The 24,931-nt window shown below is 34.7% G+C and overlaps 1 protein-coding gene across 4 annotated transcripts in view; it reads left to right on the top strand.

The window, feature by feature from the left end:
- Positions 1-24,931, top strand: part of Kpna5 (karyopherin subunit alpha 5) — a 38,285-nt gene that overhangs the window by 2,505 nt on the left and 10,849 nt on the right. For 3 of the 4 annotated variants that reach the window (XM_090338239.1, XM_090338238.1, XM_090338240.1), the window contains exons 3-8: positions 11,745-11,833; positions 14,163-14,262; positions 15,860-16,023; positions 18,524-18,602; positions 20,951-21,076; positions 22,299-22,426. In XM_090338239.1, coding sequence (XP_090194365.1) covers positions 11,745-11,833; positions 14,163-14,262; positions 15,860-16,023; positions 18,524-18,602; positions 20,951-21,076; positions 22,299-22,426 — 686 coding nt within the window. Of the gene's footprint in view, positions 1-2,441; positions 2,544-2,666; positions 2,767-6,775; positions 6,871-8,441; positions 8,574-11,744; positions 11,834-14,162; positions 14,263-15,859; positions 16,024-18,523; positions 18,603-20,950; positions 21,077-22,298; positions 22,427-24,931 lie in introns of all 4 variants that reach the window. The other variant, XM_090338241.1, reaches the window with a different exon arrangement.

Genomic DNA, 24,931 nt, shown 5'->3' with positions numbered 1-24,931 from the left:
AGGTTTAAAATTTTACTGTTGCCAATTTTGAGATAATTTTGAATGGAAATGTGATTTAGAAAATTGATTATAGTTAAATTTAATGTTTACTAAATTCTAGGAATATTTGCAGGTATTACACTTGTATATTTGTAGTTGTTACTAAGAAGAATAACTTTTTTTCCCTTTTTCTTTTTTTTTATTGCCAGCCCTGGGCTTGAGCTCAGGGTATGAGCACTGTCCTTGGGTTTTCTCAATGCTAGAGTTTTACCACTTGAACCACAGTACCACTTCTGGGTTTTTTCTATGTATGTGGTATGGAGGAATTGAATCTGGGTCTTTGTGCATGCTAGGCAAGCACTCTACCACTAGGCCAAACTCCCAGCCCAGAAGAATAACTTAGCAGGGCATGGTGGCTCATGTCTGTAATTCTAGCTGCTCAGGAGGCTGAGATCTAAGGTTTGCTGTTCATAGCCAGCCTGTATACTAAAGAACTACAGACTCTATCTACAGTTAATCACCAGAAAACGGGAAGTAGGGTTGTGGCTCAGACACAATGCCCAGGCCCAGGAGTAGGGCCGTATCCTTGAGCTGAATTGCTCAGAGACAGTGCCCAGGCCCAGAGTTCAAGCCCCGTGACCCACAAAAAGAAAAAAAAAAAAAAGGGAGGAGCCTACAGAAAGCATAGGTAAGCTTCTGAGCTTTTCTTTTGCCAGGTATATATAACCTTTTATTCTTTATTCATTCATAAGGAGTTTCCAGATTTTTATAATTTCAAAGGAAGCAGATTTGGGGGTTTATGGTCATACTTCTTTGTTGTCTTGGCTTCTTTGTCTTGGCTAGCACTATACCACTTAGAGCCACAACTCTACTTCTGGCATTTTACTGGTTAGCTAGGGATAATAGTCTCAGATTGTCTACCTGGGCTGGCCTCAAAGTATTCTCAGACCTCAGCCTCCTGAGTAGCTATTATTACAAATATGTGATACTTGTGCCAGTAAGAAATTAGATTTAGATACTCCTTCCTATAGGAAAAGGCGGATCTAGATAGCCTCTGTCATATTTTCTAGTTATATTTTCTAGTAATTTAATATTAAAAGGGAGATCTGATAGAAGAGGAACTAATCTTTTCCATTTTGTTTGCTGGTTATAACTTCTTGGTCTGGCTCTTTTGATATTTGTCAAAAATAAAAAAACTTCTCTGCTTCCTCATCTGTCTGTTCCATTTCATTGCCCCTTTAAGATTAAAAGGGATAGAGAGAGCTGATGGTCCAACTTCTATGGCTGTTTTCTGATGATCTGCTTGTAGTGGACTGTTGTTGGTCTGGGAGTGTGGACTAGTGGTAGAGTGCTTACTAAGCATGCACAAAGCCCTGGGTTCTATTCCTCGGTACAACATACACTAAAAAAGCTGAAAGTGGTGCTTTGGCTCAAGTAGTAGAGTGCTAGCCTTGAGAACGTGCTGGGCCTGTGCCAGGCCCTGTGTTCAAAGCTCTAGGACTGGCAAAAGAAAGGAAAGGAGGAAGGATGGAAGGAAGGAAGGAAAGAAAGAAGGAAGGAAGGAAGTCAGTCTGAGTTGTCTGTTATCTTCTTACCTGTGGTGTCTTGAATAGTACTTACTTATATAGTAATTCAGACTAAGTTAAAATTAATAATAAAATGTCTCCTATCAGAAAATACAAAGAATAGTGGCAACACCCCTTTAGTTGTAGCCACTTGGGATGTAGCTACAGGAAGAGAAAGTTAATGAGACCCCAGTTCAACATATAAGCCTGGCATAATGGTAGTGGTCTACTACAATTGGTGCTATAAGGGACACAGGGAAATCATACTTTGGAACTGATCCTAGGCTCTGTCTGAAAAATAATTAAAGCAAAAATGGCATGGGCATGAAACATGGTAGGATACCAACCTAGCAAGCTTAAAAAAGTCCTGAGTTTAAACTTAAGACCAGAAAAAAAGAAAGAAAAAAATATATAGAAAGAGAATAGTATTTATTTAGCTATCAAAACCGATATAGCCAGATTTTTCTTAATTTAGATTTAGAAAATGTATTTTAATTTTTCTTTAGTGACTTCACTGTGTCTCTTCTCTTTGTTTACATTATTTTTTATCTACTCCTGAATTAAAAGGCATGCAGTCCTTTTTCCTGAGAATTTTTCTTTACTGCTTGTTATTTGAATATACTAATTTTTATATACCATATGTTATCTCTGACAGATTTGCTGAAAAATTCTTGGACATTTAATAATCTGGGTGGTAATACATACTTTTAAAAATGACTTTTAAACTGTGTAAACATTTTTATTATCATTGATTAGTTATACGAAGGGTTGTACTTAATGTTTTAAATTACTAAATTTTTTTGTTTGGTTTGCTCAGATGCAAAATGGTACTATGGCAATTGAATGTTTAATGGAAAGCAGAGTCTACAAAGTTATTTTTTGTTGTTGTTGTTGCAGCTGTTCAAACGCAGAAATGTCTCTTTGCCCAGAAGTGATGATTGTATGTTAGAAAGTCCTATCCAGGATCCAGATATCAGCTCCACTGTACCCATTCCAGAGGTATACTTTATAAAAATATAGTTGGAGTTGTACCTCAGTAAAATTTCAGACCTAGTACACACTTCAAATATTATTCATGTAAAATATCCCGTTCTGATCTTAATTTTGTTCTGTGTATTTTAGGAAGAAGTTATTACTGCAGATATGGTTCAGATGATTTTTTCTAATAATGCTGAACAACAGCTAACAGCAACACAGAAATTTAGAAAGCTGCTTTCTAAAGGCAAGAATTAATTTAATGTGTTTATTTAACATAGGATTTTGTAGTGGTTTTATTAGATAAATTTTAAGATGTTTCTCTGCCACTAGTATTAGTTCTACTTAATTCCTTAGGCTTTTGTTTTTTCTTTAAAAAATACTTTTAAATAACATTTATAAATACATTATCAAAGTTACATTCTAGAAAATTGTAAAATACAAAATAATAGAAAAATAATTTTGGTGCTAATAAAGTTATAAATTCTTTTTTATGCTATAGAAATAGGTTTAATTTTAGTCTTATAGAAGTGAATATAAAGTTATAAATTTTTAAATATTTTTCAGACTTTTTTTTTCCTTTTGGGAGACAGAGTCTTGCTGTGTATTTCAGAATGCCATCGAAGTCTCTAGAAAGCCCTACCTCAAAGTCTTGATCCTTATGTCAGCCTCCTAAAGTATGTGACACTATACCCAGCTAGCAGCTTACTTATTAGCCAATGCAATTTTTCTTTGTCTTTTTTTACTTACTTGTTTTTGCCAGTATGGGGTTTTGAATTCAGGGCCTTGAACTTGCTTAGTTTTGCTTGCCCAACTGGCTTTTGACAACTGGACTCATGCCTTCAGCCTTGCCTTTTTGGTGGTTATTTTGGAGCTGGAGTCTCTTGGACTTTTCTGCCCAGGTTTGGTTATAACTTTGATTCTCCTTATCTTATAATATCCTAAGTAGGTAGGATTATAGGTATGAGCCCTGGTACCACAGCTTTGTTTTTTGTTAGTTGGTTTTCTTCTTTTGTATTTTTAGTATTAGGATTTGAATAGTAAACTTTATGATTCATAATATCCTGTTGTTATTTATCTAATGTAATAGTGAGTATGAAACACTTCATTTAATAAAAATGTAAAACTTTGTTTTGTGTTTCATATATGTAATTGTAGGATTAGCAGTTCTTAGTGTGTGGAGTTACATATATGAACTGACAGTAATTTTGAAAATGTCTTTGGGTCATCTGCCTTATCTTTGAGAAAGAATTTATTAAAACAGGAGGAATGAAAGAAATCCTTTAGTCAGGTCAGCATGGATTCTAAGGCTCTTGTCTTTGCTTTCTTGTTTGTAGTACATATTTATTTCCTTTTGTGTTCATTTTCATCATCTATGCTGAAGTAGTTCGGCAATGTTAAGAAATCTTTATACAATCAAGAATAACTTCTTTTCCTCTTAATATGTAAAGATTTTTGTCATTGTTTTTTGTCAGATTCATATTTTTACAATAATTTTTTACATTTTCATATTCTCTTTCAGGATTTCTTTTTGACATGTGCCTGATATCATAGCTGATTAGCAGAGCTCCTGTCAGTTTAATGGTGTTTAAGAGTTTTAGACTTTGTCCCCATTATTTTTATACCACAACTTCACCATTCTTGAACTCATGATTTTGATTCATTATGGTAAGAACATGCCTTGAAGATTTTTTTCTCTGAAGTCTCTTCCTATGAAAGTTGCATTAGTACAGTTCTTTTTAAGTCTTTACATGTGCAAATAATATCTTTCTGGTGCTTTTGAACTATTTTTCTGAATTAGAATTCTTTGTTTAGAAGATTTCATTCTCATTTGCTGTAATTATGCAAAATACTGTGTTTCTGTTAAACTTTCATCTTTTTCATAAGGTCAATCACTTTTTTCTCTGTTCTTCTTGATCCTGGGATTTTGTTTGCCCAGATTGAGTGTTGAGCAGGAATTATAGATGATTTTTTTTTCGGTCACTGATTTATTTCTGCCATACTTGTCAGGCCTGGAAAAATAGTATCTTAACTATAGTTTTACTTGATGTGTCAGTATAGGAAAGCAGCTGTAACTATAACTAGAAGCAAAAACAGCAGGAGGCTTTGTCTTTTTTTTTTAACAAATAATATATTATTAACGTGTCAGTTTCAGTAATTTGACTTAGAGGCATATGGTTTTATTTTGTAAATATATTTTCATAGTTGTTACACACAGTTCCACAATCCAAGTGGTCTATTTCTTCTTCTCCATGTTGGATAGTACTTGAAAGAAACACAGTTCAATAGGCTTTGTCTTTTGGGGGGAATATTTCCTTCCTGTAATCATTTATACTGTTGGCAGTAGGCAGATTTTGCCTGTGGCTACTCCACAGCCTATCCTTTGTTCATGGCTTTTTCTTCTCTGATTTAAAACATGATCAGATCTTTACTAAGATTTATTTTCTTACCATAGCCACTCTCATGGATATAAATTGTAAGTCTTTAATCCTAGTATTACAAAAATTTCTCCACTTTTTACTTTTGTATGACTTTTAGCTTTTAGTAGTAGTGTTGTTAGTTGAATACTAACATCACTATTTTGCTTATTCTATTTTTATACTATGTATAACCATAATGACAAAAGCTTACTGTATAATAGTTTTCATGTTTATAAGATAATATCGAGTATTCTGTAGATATGGATATAATACTAATTTGAGTTCAGGTTTATGTTAGATTCGCTGATGATCCAATTCCACTGAGAATAATTTCTAAATGTATTGCTCATAATTATCCATGAAGAGACCATATTTGAGTTCTGTTAATCACATTTAGAGACATGTATTGGTATAGCTGATAGTATCTACTTCTTCAGACTTTCTAATAACCTCTCTCTTATCATAATCTCAACACTTACTCCTTGAAAAGACAAGAAAAAAAGTTCTGTTCTTTTTTTTTTTTTTTTTTGCCAGTTCTGTGGCTTACGCTTAGTGCCTGAGCACTATCCTCGGGCTTTCTCAAGGCTAGAGCTCCACCACTTGAGCCATAGCTCTACTTCTGACTTTCTATATGGTACTGAGGAATTAATTGAACCCCGGTCTTTCTGCATGCTAGGCAAGTACCACTAGGCCAAACTCCCAGCTCCAGAAGTTCTGTTTTTAAACTTAAAAAAAAGTAGTAAATTTAGAATTTTGGAAAAGGAAAGGATAAATGAAGATAAATGTAGTAACTACACTCTGAATTTTTATTTATTTTTTAAAGGAAGTTTAAAAGGATTAATACTGTATTGCTCTGTTACTACTATAACAACGGTAAACTAAAATGTAGAATTAAATGTAGAATTTTGAAAAATCTGAACTGGGTATAACTACACAATCTAGAAGTAGAAATGAGAATTCTATTTGTGACTACGTAGGCTGATGACAAAGTACTAGACAAATTTGGGAGGTTGGGTACAGGAAAAAGTTCAAGAGTAAGCAGAGCTATGTGTTTGATTTAGGTTATATTACATTTTAAGGATGTGAAAACCAAAGATGCATATAATACTTCATGTAGTCTGAAATCTAGAAGAAAAAAAATCATTTGCTTACTTTGTCAGTTATCACATCTGATGATGTGATGACTGAATTAACAAAAAAAATAAATTTTGTACCAAGTGAATAATGAACCCGAAGCAACACCAGTAGAGAAGTTACTGAACCAGAGGGCACAGTTTTTGTCTCTCCATGGATAGAACAGGATTTCTCTGTTCTTGGTCAGTATTTTAAATAACTTTCTGGATTTTACATAAATTCCCCAGAGATTTTATGATTCTCAAACCCTTCTAAATTTCATGAAAATTTAACAAGAATTTTAGGTAGTCTAGTAACATTTCTGAACATCATAAATATAACCATGATAATGTCATCTGTCTGAGAGACGTTAAGCAAGTTCTGTTCAATAGTGAGGAAGAAATCTTTGAAAATTGAAAGTTAGTGAATAAATTCATCTGCTGTTTTTAGCATTGGATTGAAATTTTTCTTGTATGGTAAAGGTGGCTTCATAAAACAGGCCTCAGCCTATGAAATCTAAATACACAAATTTCCTTATTATTACAACTAATAGAAGCATAGAATTTACTTTGCAAAAATATTCATTTTGAAAACACTTGTTCTGAGTTACATTCAGTTATTAGCTTTAAATGTAGATCAGTGAAATTTTTGTGTGCTTGTTAATTGAGCAAGAACCACGTCTTTTCATATCTTGTTTGATAATACTTTTCTCTCAACTTTTAGAACCAAATCCCCCAATAGATCAAGTTATACAAAAACCAGGAGTTGTACAGAGATTTGTCAAATTTCTTGAAAGAACTGAAAATTGTACTTTACAAGTGAGTCTAAGTTTTCATTTTTAATATCTTTTTAGAAATAATATATTAAAGTTTCTAGTGAAAATCGTTTCCTCAATGCTGACTATATTGTAAGCATTAGTATATTTGATAAGAAGAAAAATTGGTGTCAACTACACTGTCCTGGACATGATTACAGTACTAATTTCTTCTGGGAATTGTTTTATTGGACAATTCCAGAAGCATATATAAACATATTACTAATATTAATAAAATGTAGTTGTTAGCCTTTAATAAGTTGTTGTTTTAGAAACTTCAAACTAAAATGTAAATAGTTAAATTCAGTTCTTAATCATAATTAAATTTGGGTCTCCGATGGTCATTTTTCATTGATGAGTTCTTTTCTTGGAGAAAAAAAAAAAAACAACTATGATCTACTAAGAAATGAGACCAAAGTTCTATTGGTGTTAAAGATCATTACTTCTCAACCACCATACTGTTACAGTTTAAGATGTCTTCAAAGTAATTTGCTGGCTGGGTGTGATGATTCATGCCTGTAATAGCTACTCAGGAAATGGAGGTCAAGAGGCCAACTCAGGCAAAAAGTCAGAAATACCCCATTTCAATATACAGGCCAGATGAGTGGTCAATGTCTGTAATCCCAGCTATGTAGAAGGAATAGGATCATGATCCAAGAGCAGTCAGGGAGAATGATCGAAAATTAACTAAAGAAAAATTACTAGTGGGAATGCTTAAGTGGTAAAGTACTTACCTAGCAATTGCAAGGTCCTGAGAATCATCATTTAAAGAAAAAAATCTAGTTTTCTATTTTTAAATGACACCATTGTACTATTACCTCTTATACTCAGCTTCTGAGTAAAGATGAAGACAAGTAAAAGAAAGAAAAGTTTTCTGTATAATTTACTACTGATAATAAATTTACTAGAGTTTGCAAATATTTTAATGTCATAGATCCTTTTTAGTTTTTTTTTTTTTTTTTTTTTTTTTTTTTTTTTTTTGCCAGTCCTGGGCTTGAGCTCAGGGCCTGAGCACTGTCTTTGGACTTTCTCAAGGCCAGAGCTCTACCACTTGAGCCTCAGCACCACTTCTGCCTTTTTTCTATGTATGTGGTACTGAGGAATCAAACCCGGGTATTCGTGCATGCTAGGCAAGCACTCTACCACTAGGCCAAACTCCTGGCCAAATCCTTTTTATTTTGTATGTTCTTTTTTTTTTTTTTTTTTTGTATTGGGTTTGAACTCAGGGCCAAGAACTTGTTAGGCAAGTACACTAACCACTTGAGCCAGGCTTTTAGCCTTTGAATTTTTAATTTTCATGTTTTCGTTTGCAATCAGTGCTAACTAGGAAAACAAGTACTTTTATTATTCCTTTGCTCTATTAAAGTACTGATTTTTGAAGTGCTTACTTTGAACAGTGCTTACTTTGAACAGTAAACATTACAAACTTTAGAAATTATAAAATGCATTTATTGGTACTACAAGTTTCTCTTTATTCCTTCTTGGTTCTTGATTACATTCTACTTTTTCTTAGCTAAGGGTTTCTATCTCTGAAATCTGACTTCACAGAGAATCTTACTTTACTTTACCCCTTAGTTTGAAGCAGCGTGGGCATTAACTAATATAGCATCTGGAACTTTTCTGCATACCAAAGTAGTAATTGAAACTGGGGCTGTTCCAATCTTTATTAAACTTCTTAATTCAGAACACGAGGATGTTCAGGAACAGGTAAGTTCTAATTTATTTTTTCTCAAAAAGTACCATTTGTGATTATGACTTGTGATTTGTTTTGTGCCTAATGTGCCTGGTGATTGCATTTGTTAAAATACAGTAGTTTCTCTTAAATTAGAAAAGTAGAAAAATGAATTGCCTGGGGCATAAATCTTGGGTTCTCAGATAGCAAAAGAATCTCTGTCACTGTTCTTACTGACAAGAGCATAATAAGACCCTGAAAAGTTACTAGCTCAAGAGAGTATTTAAAATGTGGCCTCTGGAAAGAGATCGGATTAATATTGTAAAAATGGCCATACTGCCAAAAACGATGTACATATTCAATGCAATTCCCATCAAAATCCCAGTGAAGTTCTTTACCGAGATAGAGAATACACGCCAGAAATTCATGTGGAACAGCAAAAACTTCAAAAAGCCAAAGCAATTCTAGGCCAAAAAAAAAAAAATGATGATGATGATGATATCACAATTCCTGTCCTCAAGCTCTACTATAAGGCTGTAATAACAAAAACAACCTAGTATTGGCACAAAAATAGACCCAAGAGCAATAGAAAAGACCAATAAGACCCAGAAATAAAACTGTGTATCTATGTTTATCTTGTATCTGATATGGGAGCCAAAGATATACACTGGAAAATAGCCTCTTAAATAATTGGTGTTGGGAAAACTTGGCTTACATATGCCAAAAACTAAAAGCAAGTCCTTGTTTGTCATCATGCACTGATAGCAACTCAAGATGGGTCAGAGAAGTCAAAATCAGACCTGAAACTTATAAATCACTGCAAGAGAGAGTAGAAGTGACACTAAAACTTATAGACATAGACCGAAACTTTTTGGAAAGAGTTTTAGGTACAGAGCAGGTAGGAGAAATTTTCTCCACAACCAATGACAAAGGACATAGTTACTAAACTAGAAAGCCAGCCAACAAACTGGGAAACCTAGACAATGACTAAGAGCCAAAATATAAAAAGAGCTCAAGAAACTAACCCCTCTCATGGCTAATAAATGTATCACTAAATGGGCAAAGGAACTAAGGAGAGACTTATCAGAAGAAGAACTAAGAATAGAAAACACTTAAAGAAATGCACGTCATCCCTGGCCATAAAGGAAATGCAAATCAAAGCAGCTCTGAGATTCTATCTCACCCCAATTAGATTGGCCAACATCATGAATTTGAACAATAGATGTTGGCAGGGATGTGGGGAAAAAGGAACCCTATTGCACTGTTGGTGGGAATGTAAACTGTTACAACTACTCTGGACAGTAGTCCGCAGGTTCCTCAAGCTAAACATAGAACTTCCCTATGATCGAGCCATACCATTCCTGGGCATCTACGTAGATCATCACAAGCCAGGATACTGTAAAGATAATTTGCACATCTATGTTCATTGCTGCACTAGTCACAGTAACCAAACCATGGAAACAGCCTAGATGCCCTACGACACATGAGGGGATCAAAAAAATGTACTCAAATACAATGAAATTTTATACAGCCATTAGACAGAATAATATATCATTTGAAGAGAAATAGATAGAGCTAGAACAAATCATGTGAAGTGAAGGTAAGCAAAGTTCAGAGAGAGACAGTCAGTGCATGTTTTCTTTCATATTTGAAAGCTAGTTCTAAAGTACACTGGTAAATGATAAATTATACAGCACTCTGTATACAGCAGAGGAGAAACTTAGGAGAGGAACACAGAGGTGCATGCCTATGTGCCTCTGATCATATAAAATAATATTTATTAAAGTAATGTCAGAAAATGGAATCAAAAGGTTTTTATCTTTGATGCTGTTTTCATTTTCTTTTCTTTTTGTCTTGTTCATTCATATGTCTTCGGGAGGGTAAGGGAAAGCATAGAAATGGAGAGACAAAGGGGAAAATAAATGCGGCAGTGGAACTCACTAGACACTATGGTGAGAATGAACTATACAGCTTATGAGTGGGGATGGGAGGGAAAAACTGGGAGAGTGGGAGAGACATTGTCCAAAAATAAATGTACTTTTTACCTGACTTATGTAATTGTAACCTCATTGTACATCACCTTTATAATAGTTTAAACAATGAAAGGAAATTGGCCTCTGAAAAAATAAGAGCAGCCGGGCGATTACTGGTGTAATCTTAACTACTCAGGAGGTTGAGATCTGAGGATCAAGGTTCAAAGCCAGCCTGGGCACTAAAGTCTGTGAGACTCTTATCTACAATTAATCACCAGAAAAACGGGAATTGGCACTGTGGCTCAAGGGGTAGGGCAGTAGCCTTGAGCTGATGAGCTCAGGGACAATGCCCAGGCCCAGAGTTCAAGTCTCATGACAAATCCCCCCCCCCAAAAAAAAGAGCAAATTATAATCTCACTAATACTATAGTCCACAGGGTAAGTATCTTCACAGGGGTTGTTGTTTACCCTTTTAAAGGATTTTTTTTTAAACAAAAACCAAATCATTTTAAGTAGATGTTGAAAATGGTTACTCTTTTTTAAATGTTAAAATTTTCAAAGTTGAAACATAATGTTCATTGTACTTACATGAATAGTTTGAAATAATATAATAATTGGTATTTGTATAATTTGTTATTGAGATGGACTTTAGTAATAATTTTATTTACTAATTTAATAACTAATTTTACTTTTATTTTAAAAATCATAATATACCATAACCAATCTTAAAAAGTTGTTTTCGTATTCACTCTTAATTTTTGTAGGCTTTGTCTCTCCTTAAGAAATTTTTTTTGTTGCTTGTGGTTTGAACTCAGGGCCTTGCCTACTTAACTAAGCAAGTGCTTTATTACTTGAGCCATGTGTCCTACCTTTTTTCTCCTCTTATTAAAAAGTCTCTCCAGTTAGGGGATTTCTTGACATAAGAACAAACTTCAATATAAATAAATTGGAAAATTTGCTAAATAAATACTTTGTCGATGTAAATTGTTCTCGTCGTTGAATGGAATAATCATTTTACTAAAATGTAAGGGAAACTTTTTAATGTTCTTTCCATTTATTTTAGATACTTTAAAATGGCTTTTTATTCTTTGTTTTTCTTTCTTTTTTTCTATCTTAATTTTCCTTTTGCACGTTACTGAAAATTATTCCCTTATTCATTTTGTGCTAAGATCTTCCTCTGAAGAGAGCATCTTATTTAAAATACTGAGAGAATATTCTTTCTTACTTTTCTAAGGCTGTGTGGGCACTTGGTAATATTGCTGGTGACAATGCAGAATGCAGAGATTTTGTTTTAAATTGTGAAATACTTCCTCCTCTTTTAGAGTAAGTATTTAAAAAAAATTTTACAATTCTACTTTTGGAAACTAAAATTTATACTTTACCATATTTTCTACATGTGCAGTTAGTGTCATTAGTGTTTTGTAATGTTAGAATTAGCAAGGCTAATTCTAGTTAGATAAATCAGGACAGATTTTCAAATACATTAGTATTTTCTTAAACTATATTTAATAAGTTATGTATATAAAATAAGAAATCTTAAGATAAAGTACTGTGTTAATGCAGCATTATTCTCAGCTGTGTGTACTTCATATGATTAACCAGGCATTGTACTCTCAAGAAAAATAGGTGAGTACACTGAAAGGATCTTTAGTTAGGCTACATGCCAGTGGCAAGGTAAATATACAAATCTTTACCATTTCTGTGTCATTCTTCATCATCTCCAGCTGAAGATTGAATAGAATTAATTTCTAGGCATTAGTATATGTAAATGATTTCATTCCTATAAAAGCTTTCTGTGGGCAGAAGTAATTTCTCCAAAGAACATTATAAAACTAACATTAATTAAAGAACTACTCTAAGCCACTGAATCACTTACAATCTCATCAGTTTTGGCTTTATCCAAAATTAATGTTCGATACATGACAGTTTAGCTGAGTCACAAAAGAAAATAGTGATTTAGAGTTCAATGTTAGAGTCATTCTGAAATCTTTTAATAAAGCAAAGTTTCAGTGTAACATTCTGAGCTGAGCTGCATATATGACCATAGATTAACCTAGTATTTTGTTTCTCTTTTTACTTTGGGTATCTTGCCCTAATTTTGTTTGTTTGTTTTGTTTTGTATCTCAAGTTGGGTAGTTTCTAAAGTATGTAATAAAAAGGTTAAGTCAAGTTAGCTATTAACTTCTGTCACTTTAAGAAAAAAAATTACTATGAATTCTCTGTTTTGCATGTTGAAATTCACACTTAGCTAATGCTAAAGGAAATACAAATTGGTCAAGGTACAGTGTATTCATACTCTGACTTGTGAAATCGAAAGCCTTTTATACCACTACTTAAACAATGAAAAAAAATTCTGTTAACATTAATCAGTTTTGTTTAAGTGAAATTTTATACTGTTGCTAACTCATTTGATTCCCAGTAATATAAATCTTTAATTACTGTAGGATATATACTGACACATATTGCCTAAATGTACCTCTTAAAGAAGAGATTTAACACTCTTACACAGTAAGCCCAGTAATAACAAAAAAAGAAAAGAAAAAACGGATTTGACTAATTTATACTGTAAGCCAAATCTGATATGTTTTATGTCTTTTCAGATGAACTTCATTTGAATAGTAATATCTGTTCACTTAGTTAACATCTAGTTTCTTTCATACTCCATTAGCACTATTGAATAGCTTCAGGAAAGCAATGTTAAGAGTTCCTAAAAAATAGTTGTCAAGGGGCCGGGAGTTTGGCCTAGTGGTTAAAGTGCTTGCCTAGCATGCATGAAGACCCGGGTTCGATTCCTCGGTACCACATACATAGAAAAAAGCCAGAAGTGGTGCTGAGGCTCAAGTGGTAGAGCGCTAGCCTTGAGAAAGTCCAAGGACAGTGCTCAGTCCCTGAGCTCAAGCCCAGGACTGGCAAAAAAAAAAAAAAAATAGTTGTCAATCCCTTTTATACAAAATCAGTATAATTATATTACTTCTAATGGGATATATCTATATTTATATCTATAGATATAGATATCAAGCCTCAATCAAGGATATTTATAGGAATATCTGTAATACTTTCATATATAAAGTACAGAAAACATGAAATGTACTATTTTAACTTTTAAAGTATACAGTTCTATAGAATTAAGCATATTTCTAATACTGTTCAACAATCATCACTGTTTACTTCCCGAACATTTTCACTAACTCAAATAGAAATTTAATATCGGTCAGGCAGTCATATCCCATCTTAGCATCATCTTAGCCCTTTCTATCTTTATGAATTTGTCTATACTAAATATTTCATAAATGAAACATCTAATACGACATTTGTTTCAGGCTCATTTGTCTTAGTATATTGTTTTTAGAATTCATCCATGCTATACTGTGTATAGAGTAATTCATTCTTCTTATAACTAAAAAATATTCTGCAAAAAAGTCATTATTCTGAATGCCTATATTGTTTTGCATTATATTGACATCTGAACGATTTGTCTTTCATTCAGTGAACATGAGATGTATCTTCTAATGGATTAAAATTTCATCATTATATAATGTCTTCTGTCTCTTAAAATAATTTTTTGCATAATATCTATTTTACCTGATCAGTATAACTACTTTGTCTCTCTGTCATGCAAAGTACCAATATCTGTCTTTCTTTTCCTTGGCAGATTATTAGGAAATTCAAACAGACTTACAACAACCAGAAATGCTGTGTGGGCCCTCTCAAATTTATGTAGAGGCAAAAATCCTCCTCCAAACTTTAGTAAGGTATGCAAAGAATGTACATGTTAAGCAGTTTGTCTCTACCAATCAAGTTGTCTTATGAAATACTTTTTTCTTGAAGTTGAAAGTACTCTTTTTTGTTAATTACATTGTTTTCATTGTCCTGACAGTATTTGCACATTCAAAAATTTCTAAGATTTGCCAATTTCTACTCTTTCTCTTACCCATCCAATTCTGCTGCCTGGAAACAACAACTATAACCACGTTTATGAGTCTTGTAGTTGACTTTAAAGGTATCCTACTTTAGTTCGTTGAAAATTGAAACCATTTCTCCTCCAAAAAAAAAAGAAAAATTAAGGTAATTTATCCAGGTCTACTGTTGTAAAGTTGGGAATATAAAATGGCATAGATTTTTTGTATGAAATATATGTCATTCTCATGTCTGATACTTAATAAAAGATATAAAATAGTATGTCTATAAAAGACCTATATGCAAATATTTATTGTATCTTTAGTTATTGGAAACCCAAACTGGAAAAAGTGCTAATATAGGTGGAGGTAAATAAACTGTGATATGTTTGTGTGATAAAATTGATAGAATAGAACTCAATATGAAAAAATAAACTACTGGTCCATGCAATAAGTCAGAGGGATAAAGGTAACTGAAAATAGCCACATAAATACTGCATCATGTGTGATTCCATTCATATAACAGAATCATTTTGGAAAAGATGAACTTTTAGGATAAAAATCTTACTGAAATACCTGAGTAAAGAAAATGAACTTACCAAGAACAAAACTATTCAGAATGATAGAAATATCTGTAGTTGAATCGGATGTTAGTTATACCTACGTTTCTAGTAAAAACCTTCCTTCCTGAAAGAAATAGACATACTAAATTGCAGATTAGGGAATATAATTCAGTGGTACACCATTTGCCTGGCAGGGCCCTAGCTTCAGTCCCCAGCACCACAGAAGAAAAGCGGGAGAAAAACCCAAAAAACTCAAGGCCAACCTGTATTACATCGTGAGAACCTGTCAACAACAACAAACAAGTTGTTTAATGATTCTATTTGACGAGCCTTCAGAAATTTGTTTACTTTATATTTTCCATAACTTTTCCATAAGTGGGTTAGATTAATTTCTAGTAAAGCTCAGGTAATGACTGAAGTTGAAGCTTATTTAGGTCAACAATTTTTGTTGAACATGAAGCATTTAGACATCTCACAGTTTTTGTATACATTTTGAGGAGTATTTATATGAATTTAAACATCAGGAGATAGCAAATATATTTCATTATTATAAAGGTATTTACCACATATTTCAAGGTAAGAATCAGTAGTATCACCCATAATCAATTACATATTCATATATGTGATCATAATTTTAAAACAGTATTTTAATTTCTTTGGTGTGTTTCAAGTAGTACAGATACGAATAAACTAGCCAAATGAGCACATACAAGGCCTTGAGTACTGATATGCACACATACATGTGCTCATATACACAATATTTAACTTGAATATCATCCTATTTTTCTTTGAAGAGACTAAATGTTTAAAATTGAATTTGTAAATTTGTCTAAGGAAAATTGGTCTTGAATAAAGAAAACATTGAAATTTAACTCTTTCTTCCCTTCCAGGTTTCACCTTGCTTAAATGTCCTCTCACGATTATTGTTTAGCAGTGACTCAGATGTGTTAGCAGATGTTTGTTGGGCCCTTTCTTATCTCTCTGATGGACCCAATGATAAAATTCAAGCAGTCATTGATTCTGGAGTGTGTCGAAGATTGGTGGAGCTTTTGATGTAACTATAATTTATGATTAATATTAGTATAATTTTGTAAGAAGATTACTAACCCAGTGTTATTAACTCCTCAGAAGTCACTATCTTAATGAGTAGTTAAACAGTTACCAAACATTTACAGAATAGCTGTAATCCTAGTTGAACCTTAAGTTCCTAATTTACAAATGAATTTATTTAATTGTATTTTACAAAATAGTTTGTAAATTAATCCATTTGGTTTTATCTGATTTTTTTTCTCAGTAAGAGACTTAATTTAACAGGTATTTACAAATGCCTGTTGGCTTCTATGATGGTATATGAGACAGTAAATACAGAACACATTTTTTTTTCACAGAATCACTGCTTTATTCCTTGCAATAGTTTGTATAAAAGGTCATAATAAAAATCAGTTTATATCTCATTTGTATAAAAGATAATGATTGTCTTTGTCAGGCTGTTTAGCTGTCTTCTTACAGAAAAAATAACAACCAGTATTTCTATATAAATAAAACTTGGTATGGAAGATATAAGCTGGGTGCTGATGATTCTTGCCTGTAAGCTACTCAGAAGGCTGAGATATAGAGGATTGAGGTTTGAAGGCAGCCCAGGCAGAAAAGTCTTTGAGATTATAGCTCCAATTAACAAGAAAAAACAGTTTGACTATAAGCATGTTTCAAGCAGTACAGGTATGATTAAACTAGCCAAATGAGCACGTCCTGATATGCATTCATACATGTGCTCATATACACAATATTTAACTTCAATATCATCTTATTTCTCTTTGAAAAATTTGTCTTCCTCTCTTTTGTCAAAAAGCCATTAATTAGACCCAAACGAAGTAGCCAGTACAAAGAGTAGAAGTTTGGTGAGACCTTAGTATGAAGCCAACAACATAGAAGGTTAATAGGCAGGTACAATTGGGAAATTGAGGCTCCATTTGAAAATGGTTCCTACCAAAGTGAACAGGCAAGAACCCTAAAGCAGTTCTAAGATCCAGTACATTATGAGGTAGCAACTTAGATGGATCAGAAGGTTATCTGTACACAGAAGGGTTAGGATAAAAGAACCTGGTTTCTTGTGTCGTCAGAGAATGGAATATAAAATATGGAAGGGGGCAGTCTGAATGATCCCGTGATGTTAGATTAAAGCTAGATCTTGCCATGTAAATGCATGACTTTATATAACATGAAGAGATTATGGGTGTGTGTGTGTGTGTGTGAAAGAGAGCGAGAGAGAGAGAGAGAGAGAGAGAGAGAGAGAGAGAGAGAGAGAGAGAGAGAGAGAGAGAGAGAGAGAGAGATACTGGCTCTAGGAACAGTGACACACTTCTAGAAATAAATTGAGCAGCTAGATCTTGCCACGTAAATGAATGACTTTATATAACATGAAGAGATTTTGTGTGTGTGTGTGTGTGTGTGTGTGTGTGTGTGTGTGAAAGAGAGAGAGAGAGAGAGAGAGAGAGATACTGGCTCTAGGAACAATGACACACTTCTAGAAATAAATTGAGCAGATGAATCTTCTTTTCTACATGTTCATTTAAAGGAACCAGTACTTAGAGGTGTGACTGGCCCCAGAGATAGAACTAAAAAAATAAAGTGAACACAAAATATAGTGAGAACTCAAAGAATGCTACAAAGACTCACTTGACAAGGTTCCCATGCCCAAAACTAGGGCAGTTTGAGCTTTGAAAATGAAGTATATTACTGAAGAATGTCAGAAAACCATAAGCCCACACTAAAAGTCTTCACAAATCATCACTGGCAGCAAAATTAGTAATTTCTTATTACTTCAGACAGTGGGCTTCAAGAGATGCTAAGCGTGGGACAATGGATTTTTACAAGGTCTCAAAGTATTTTCTCCTTAAAATATGAATTCTTTTTTTTTTCTGAGTTTTTTTTTTTTTTTTTTTTTTTTTTTGCCAGTCCTGGGCTTGAGCTCAGGGCTTGAGCACTGTCCTTGGACTTTCTCAAGGCTAGAGCTCTACCACTTGAGCCTCAGCACCACTTCCGGCTTTTTTCTATGTATGTGGTACCATGGAATTGAACCCGGTCTTCATGCATGCTAGGCAAGCACTTTAACCACTAGGCCAAACTCCAGGCCCTTAAAATATGAATTCTAAAAGGGAATAAACAGAGGTAAAGTGTTAGTAATCTGGTGACACCATCTTAGTGACCAGAGTTTAGTGCCACTATAATGGAACAAAATAGACTTAATATGGTCCAATTGGAAAAATGTGTGTATGCATAAAACCTGGATAAATTGAATAGCTTATAATCTTCAAAAATGATAAGATTATGGAAAAGAAAGACTTAAGGAACTGTTCTGATTACGAGAGACTGTAGAATAACCTAAAAATTTGAGTATAGCACATGACCTCAAGTTTTTTGTTTTTTTTTTAATCTCTTGGAGTCAGCAAAATGTGAATGAAATGACTGAATGACCAGAATAGAAGTGTTGATACTGTGCAATTTTCTCTGAATTTAAATATTTTCGTGTATAAGGTCAAATTTTTATTTTTTAGGCACAATGACTATAAAGTTGTATCACCTGCATTAAGAGCAGTTGGTAATATTGTGACTGGTGATGATATGCAAACACAGGTAAGTGCAAACTTTTTTTTTTTTTTGCCAGTCCTGAGCTTGAGCTCAGGGCCTGAGCACTGTCCTTGGACTTTCTCAAGGTTAGAGCTCTACCACTTGAACCTCAGCACCATTTCTGGCTTTTTTCTATATATGTGTTACCAAGGAATCGAACCCCGGTCTTCATGCATGCTAGGCAAGCATTCCACCACTAGGCCAAACTCCTGGCCCAAGTGTAAACTTGTTTATTATGTTTCATACCACTTAGTTATATACTAACCAATACTTTAGAATTAATGCTAAGTTTTTTTTAGACATTCAGGGCAGTAAGTATTTTTGGCAACTTGTAATCTGTCTCAGATACCTATTTGGGAAAATATTATCATGATAGATCCATAGAAATATATGATAGCTGGGTGCTGGTGGCTCACATTTGTAATTCTATTTACTCAGGAAGATGATGTCTGGAGGATCATGTTTGAAGCCAGTCTTGGCACAAAAGTCTGAGAGACTGTCTCCAAAATATCCCCCGAGTAAACAGCTGGAGGTGTGGCTCAAGTAACAGACTGCCAACTGAGAAAATATGAGGCTCTTAAGTCAAACCCCAGTACCATTCCCCTTCTTCTCCCCGCCACCAAAAAAAGTACTTGATAAATATTCTGTTTCAGGAACTTATATTACATTAAGGAGAAAATATTTTAAAAAGTAAATAAACCTAATTGATATGTTTGTATGAATTATGAATGGACCAGTCAATAAATACTGTAGAAGTTTTTTTTTTTTTTTTTTTTTTTTTGCCAGTCCTGGGGACTGAACTCAGCCTGGGCACTGACCTTGGGCTTTCTCAGGGCTAGCACTCTACCACTTGAGCCACAGTACCACTTCCAGCATTTTCTGTGTATGTGGTACCAAGGAATCAAACCTAGGTCTTTGTGCATGCTAGGCAAGCACTCTACCACTAGGCCAAACTCCTGGCCCCAATTGTAGAAGTTTTTGAAAGAGATCAACATACCAAATTTCCTTAAGGGGTTACAACTAAAACTAGGTGCTTGAAGTAAAGAAATACTTAAATAGAAAAAAATTATTTATGATTATAGATGTAGAGGCAGACATGTGTAAAGATTGAGGTTCAAAGCCAGCCTAGGTAGGAGACTTTCATCTCCAATCAATCACCAAAAAAGCCAGAAGTGGAGTTGTGGCTCAAGTGATAGGGTGTTAGTCTTTAGCAAAAAGAAGCTCATGAACAGTGCTCAGGTTCTGAATTCAAGCACCAGGTCTGGCACCCCCCCCAAAAAAAAAGACACTAAATCTAACTAAAAACAGTTAAATGGTGACTGATTATGAATGAATTTCAAATGGGGTTGAAAATAGCAGAGTGAAACTAATTAATTCCAGAATTGGTTATTATAACTACCTATGTATGTCTTTGGAAGAATAATGAGACATCATCATGAATTAAGGCATGACTTTTTTTTAAGACTCTTGTTTGCCATCTAAAAATTGTGTTTTTATTTTTAAATTCTAGCCTATTTTTTTTGTTTTGCAATTTTCTCAAAAACAGTTTACTTGCCGGGCATGGTGGCTCACACCTGTAATCTTAGCTACTCAGGAGGCTGAGTAGAATTAGAAAGAAATAAAGACCTTGACAAAGTAGTAAGAAAAGTAGAGTAATGAAAACTTTTATTCTGCACATTGTTTTCTTTCTTTTTTGATGGTTGTGGGTATTAAACCTAACATTCTTCTCTTTGCATGTGTGTATATGTGTGCCAGTCCTGGGACTTGAACTCTGGGCGACTAGGTGTTGTCTAGCATGTATGCTCAAGATTAGCTTTTTTTCACTTGAGCTGTTGCTCAGCTTCCAACTTCTTTGGTGATTTATTGGAGATAAGTCTGAAGGACTTTCCTACTCAGGCTGGCTTCAAACTCCAATAGTAGGGTTACAGCATGAGCTACTGGCACCTGGCTTGAACTTAGCATTGATTTTGTGTATGTGTGCCAGTCCTAAGGCTTGAACTCAATGCCTGGTTGCTGTGCCTTAGCTTGTGTGCTCTGCTACTTGAGCCACAGCTCTACTCCCAGCTTTTTGGAGCTTAATTGGAGAGAACAGTCTCATGGACTTTCTGCCCTTGCTAACTCTGAACCTTGATACTTAGATGTTCAGCTTGCTGAGTAGCTAGGATTATAGCAGTGAACCACTAGCACTGGCCATTAGGATTTTTAAAATGTCAAATTGCTTTTAGACTGCTTGATAAATATGCATGTGTATGTATGTATGTACATATATATATATGTGTGTGTATAGTAGAAATATGTACATTTCTGTATTGAGTTAGTATACAACTTTTTGTTTCCATTTCTCACTGTTTTAGGTAATTTTGAATTGTTCTGCATTACCCTGTCTCTTACACTTGTTGAGTAGCCCAAAGGAATCAATTAGAAAAGAAGCCTGTTGGACTGTTTCTAACATTACTGCTGGAAATAGAGCTCAGATTCAGGTAAATGTCTTAATCATCTGAGATAGGAACAGATGCTATTTTGGACAGAAGCTGATATTTTATCAGTGACAGTAGTGAATAGTACTACTACCACTAAAAAAGGCTGTATTTTGAAAGAATCTCCCTAAAAAGTATTTTAAAGAGCATAGAGTTTGCTTCTGTAAAATAATGGTATTTGTTTTTAGTATTCTAGTGAAGAATAGTAATTACATTTATCACAATACTTAATGGTTCCTGATGTAATTGTTAGGTTTTAGAAAGTAATGAGTTTTCTTCAGTTTTAAATAAGTTAGGTGTGAAAATACTTGTTTTCTCAGCTTTTAATGATTTATTAGGGTCTTATCAGGTTCCTTGAATTAGTGAATAGCTATCCATTTTATCAATTATATAACTGGGCTTTATCATCTTTACAACTTATATCCTGCCCATTGTCATTGGTTGATTGATTGCTAGTCTTGGGGCTTGAACTCAGGGCCTGAGCACTGTCTATGCACACTTTGCTCAAGGCCAGTGCTGTGTCACTTGAGCCATAGCGCCTCTTCCTGCTTGTTTGTGTATGTCCTACCTAGGAATCGAATCAGGAGCTTTGTGCCTGCTAGGTGAGCACTCTACCACTAGGTCACAATCCCACACTCATCCTTATTTTAAAAGCTAATTTCCAGCTAGACATGGTGTTGCACACCAGAAATACTAGCATGCAGGTGCTAGGATAGGATTATTCCAGGTTCTAGGCTGGCCAGGCCTGGGTGAGTATCTCAACAAATATATAAAATAGCCAGGTGCTGTGGTGGCTCACACCTGTAATCCTAGCTGCTCAGGAGGCTGAAATCTGAGGATCACAGTGCAAAGCCAGCCCAGGCACTAAAGACCAGGAGACTCTTATTTCCAATTAACCACTAGAAAATTGGAAGTAGTGCTGTGGCTCCATGGGCAGGGCAGTAGCCTTGAGCTGAAAGCGCTCAGGGACAGCGCCCTGGCCCCCAGAGTTCAAGCAAGATAGTAAAGGTGATTTCCTTTTAAGGAGAAAGTATTTGCACATTTGTTGCTAGGTTACAGATAAAATATTTCCAACCATTTTGTTAAAAAAACTGACATTTTAAAGCCAGGTTTTCGGCAATATTTTTAGAAGTAAGTATTTAAAATCAGTACTTCTCTACTTAGTAATCTTTTTAGAACCCCCTTTTCACTAATTACGTTGCATCATATTTGCTTCTCCTCTCAGGCTGTTATAGATGGAAGTATTTTTCCCGTTTTGATTGAGATTCTTCAGAAAGCAGAATTTCGCACCAGAAAAGAAGCAGCTTGGGCTATAACTAATGCAACGTCAGGAGGCACTCCAGAGCAAATAAGGTGGGATTCAGGTGGTTTTTTTTTTGCTTTTTTTTTTATTAAAGGATTTATTAACATTGATTTTTACATCATATTTCTTTCTTTTTCTTTTTTTTTTTTTTTTTTTTTTTGCCAGTCCTGGGCTTGAGCTCAGGGCCTGAGCACTGTCCTTGGATTTTTATCAAAGCTAGAGCTCTACCACTTGAGACTCAGCACCACTTCCGGCTTTTTTCTAAGTATGTGGTACCAAGGAATCGAACCCAGATCTTCGTGCATGCTAGGCAAGCACTCTACCAGTAGGCCAAACTCCCAGCCAATCTTTTTTTTTTTTTTGCCAGTCCTGGACTTGGGCTTAGGGCCTGAACACTGTCCTTGGACTTTCGCAAGGCTAGAGCTCTACCACTTGAGCCTCAGCACCATTTCCGGCTTTTTTCTAGGTATGTGGTACCAAGGAATCAAACCCTGGTCTTCATGCATGCTCGGAGAGCATTCTACCACTAGGCCAAGCTCCCAGTTCCCTACATCATATTTCAAATGACAAGTTTAACAAACAAGTATTCAAGAAGGGAATCTATATACAATCACTGGGACTTAGTTTTTAGAACTTAATCCAAATTAGGCTAAGGGTTTGTATGTCATGGAAACATATTAATTTATGAAATAAAACATTATGTCTATAGAGTCATAGGTTTTTATGTCTATATAGTTATGTTTATATTTCCATTACCATGTCCATAGCATTGGATATGCAAATATTGAGTCCTCGCTCTTGAACTCTTTGGATTTAATAGCCACATATTAAGGATACCATGCACCTTTTGTTCCTTAAGTCTTGACTTGTCTCACTCAGCATGATTCGCTCTAGATTCATCCACTTCCCTGCAAATGCCATTATTTTATCTTGTCTGTTGGCTATGTAGAATTCCACTGTATGTATGTATATATATATGTGTGTGTGTGTGTGTGTGTGTGTGTGTGTGTGTATATATATATATATCTCACATTTTCTGTATCCATTCATCTGCAGTAAGGCATCTGGATTGTTTCCATTGCCTGGCTATTGTGAATAGTGCAGAGATGAACATAGCTGAGCAGGTGTCCTTATCATATCTTGGGTTATGATGTTCAGGGTAGATGCCCAGAGTGGTATGGCGGGATCGTAGGGAAGGTCTGTTTTCAGTTCTTTAAGAAACCTCCACACTGCTTTCCAGAGTGACTGAACTAGTCTACATTCCCACCAGCAGTGTAGTAGGGTTCCTTTTTCTCCACAACCCCGCCAGCAACTGTCATTGTCTGAGTTCAAAATCTTGGCCATTCTTGTTGAGGTAAGGTGGTACCTTAGGGTTGTTTTTATTTGCATTTCCTTTATGACCATAGATGATGAACATTTTCTCATATGCTTTTCTGCCATTTTAATCTCTTCTTCTGATAAGTCTCTCTTCAGTTCCCTTGCCCATTTAGTGAATGATTTGTTGAGTTTGGAGGCGATTAGTTTCTTGAGTTCCCTGTAGATACTGGATATTAAGCATTTGTCACATGTATTATTGGTGAATATCTTTTCCCAGTTTGTTGGCTGTCTCTACTTTTGTGACTATGTTTTTATCTGTACAGAAACTTTTTATTTTTAGGTAGTCCCATTTATCGAGTCTCTCTCCAACCTGTTGTGACCCTGGGATTCTTTTGCCTGTGCCTATGAGTTCCAGTGTCTCTCCTATTTTATCATGTAGCAGTTTCACGGTTCCTGGTCTGACGCTGAGGTCTTTGATCCACTTTGAGTTAATGCTTGTGCATGGCGAAAGGCTAGGGTCAGTTTTTAGTTTTCTGCATGTGGCTGCCCAGTTTTGCCAGCACCAATAATTGAATAGACTGTTTGTTCCATTGTATATCTTTGGCTCCTTTGTCAAGTACAAATTGCCTATAGGTATGTGGTTTTATTTCTGGGTCTTCTATTCTGTTCCACTGATCTTCCGGTCTGTCTGTCTTTGTGCCAATACCAAGCGGTTTTTGTTATTATGGCTCTATAGTAGAGTTTGAAGTCTGGTATTGTAATACCCCCAGCATTGCTCTTTTTGCCTAGAATTGTTTTGGCTATTCTAGGTCTTTTCTTGTTCCATATGAATCTTTGGATTATACCTTCTATTTCAGTAAAGAATGTGTTTGAGATTTTGATGGGGATTGCTTTGAATTTGGCAGTATAGCCATTTTCACTATGTTGGTTCTGCCTAGCCATGAGCATGGGATGTCTTTCCATTTGCTAGTGTCCTCTTTAATTTCTTTCGTTAGGTTTTTATAGTTTCCATTGAATAATTTACATCTTCGGTTAAGTTTATTCCTAAGTATTTTATTCTTTTGGGGGCTATTGCAAATGGGATCATTTTCTTGATTTGGCCTTCTGTTTCTGTGTTGTTGGTGTACGAGAAGGCTACTGACTTCTGAAGGTTAATTTTGTATCCTGCCACTTTGCTAAACTAGTTTATTAATTCTAGGAGTTTGGGAGTGGAGTTTGTTGGGTCACTCAAGTAGAGG

The sequence above is a fragment of the Megascapheus bottae genome, chromosome 8, assembly GCF_031878675.1.
Source record: "Megascapheus bottae isolate mThoBot1 chromosome 8, mThoBot2.hap1, whole genome shotgun sequence".
In the NCBI taxonomy this organism is placed as follows: Eukaryota; Metazoa; Chordata; class Mammalia; order Rodentia; family Geomyidae; genus Megascapheus; species Megascapheus bottae.
The sequence above is the reverse complement of the archived record's forward strand: the minus strand, read 5'-3'. Positions and strand labels throughout refer to the sequence as shown.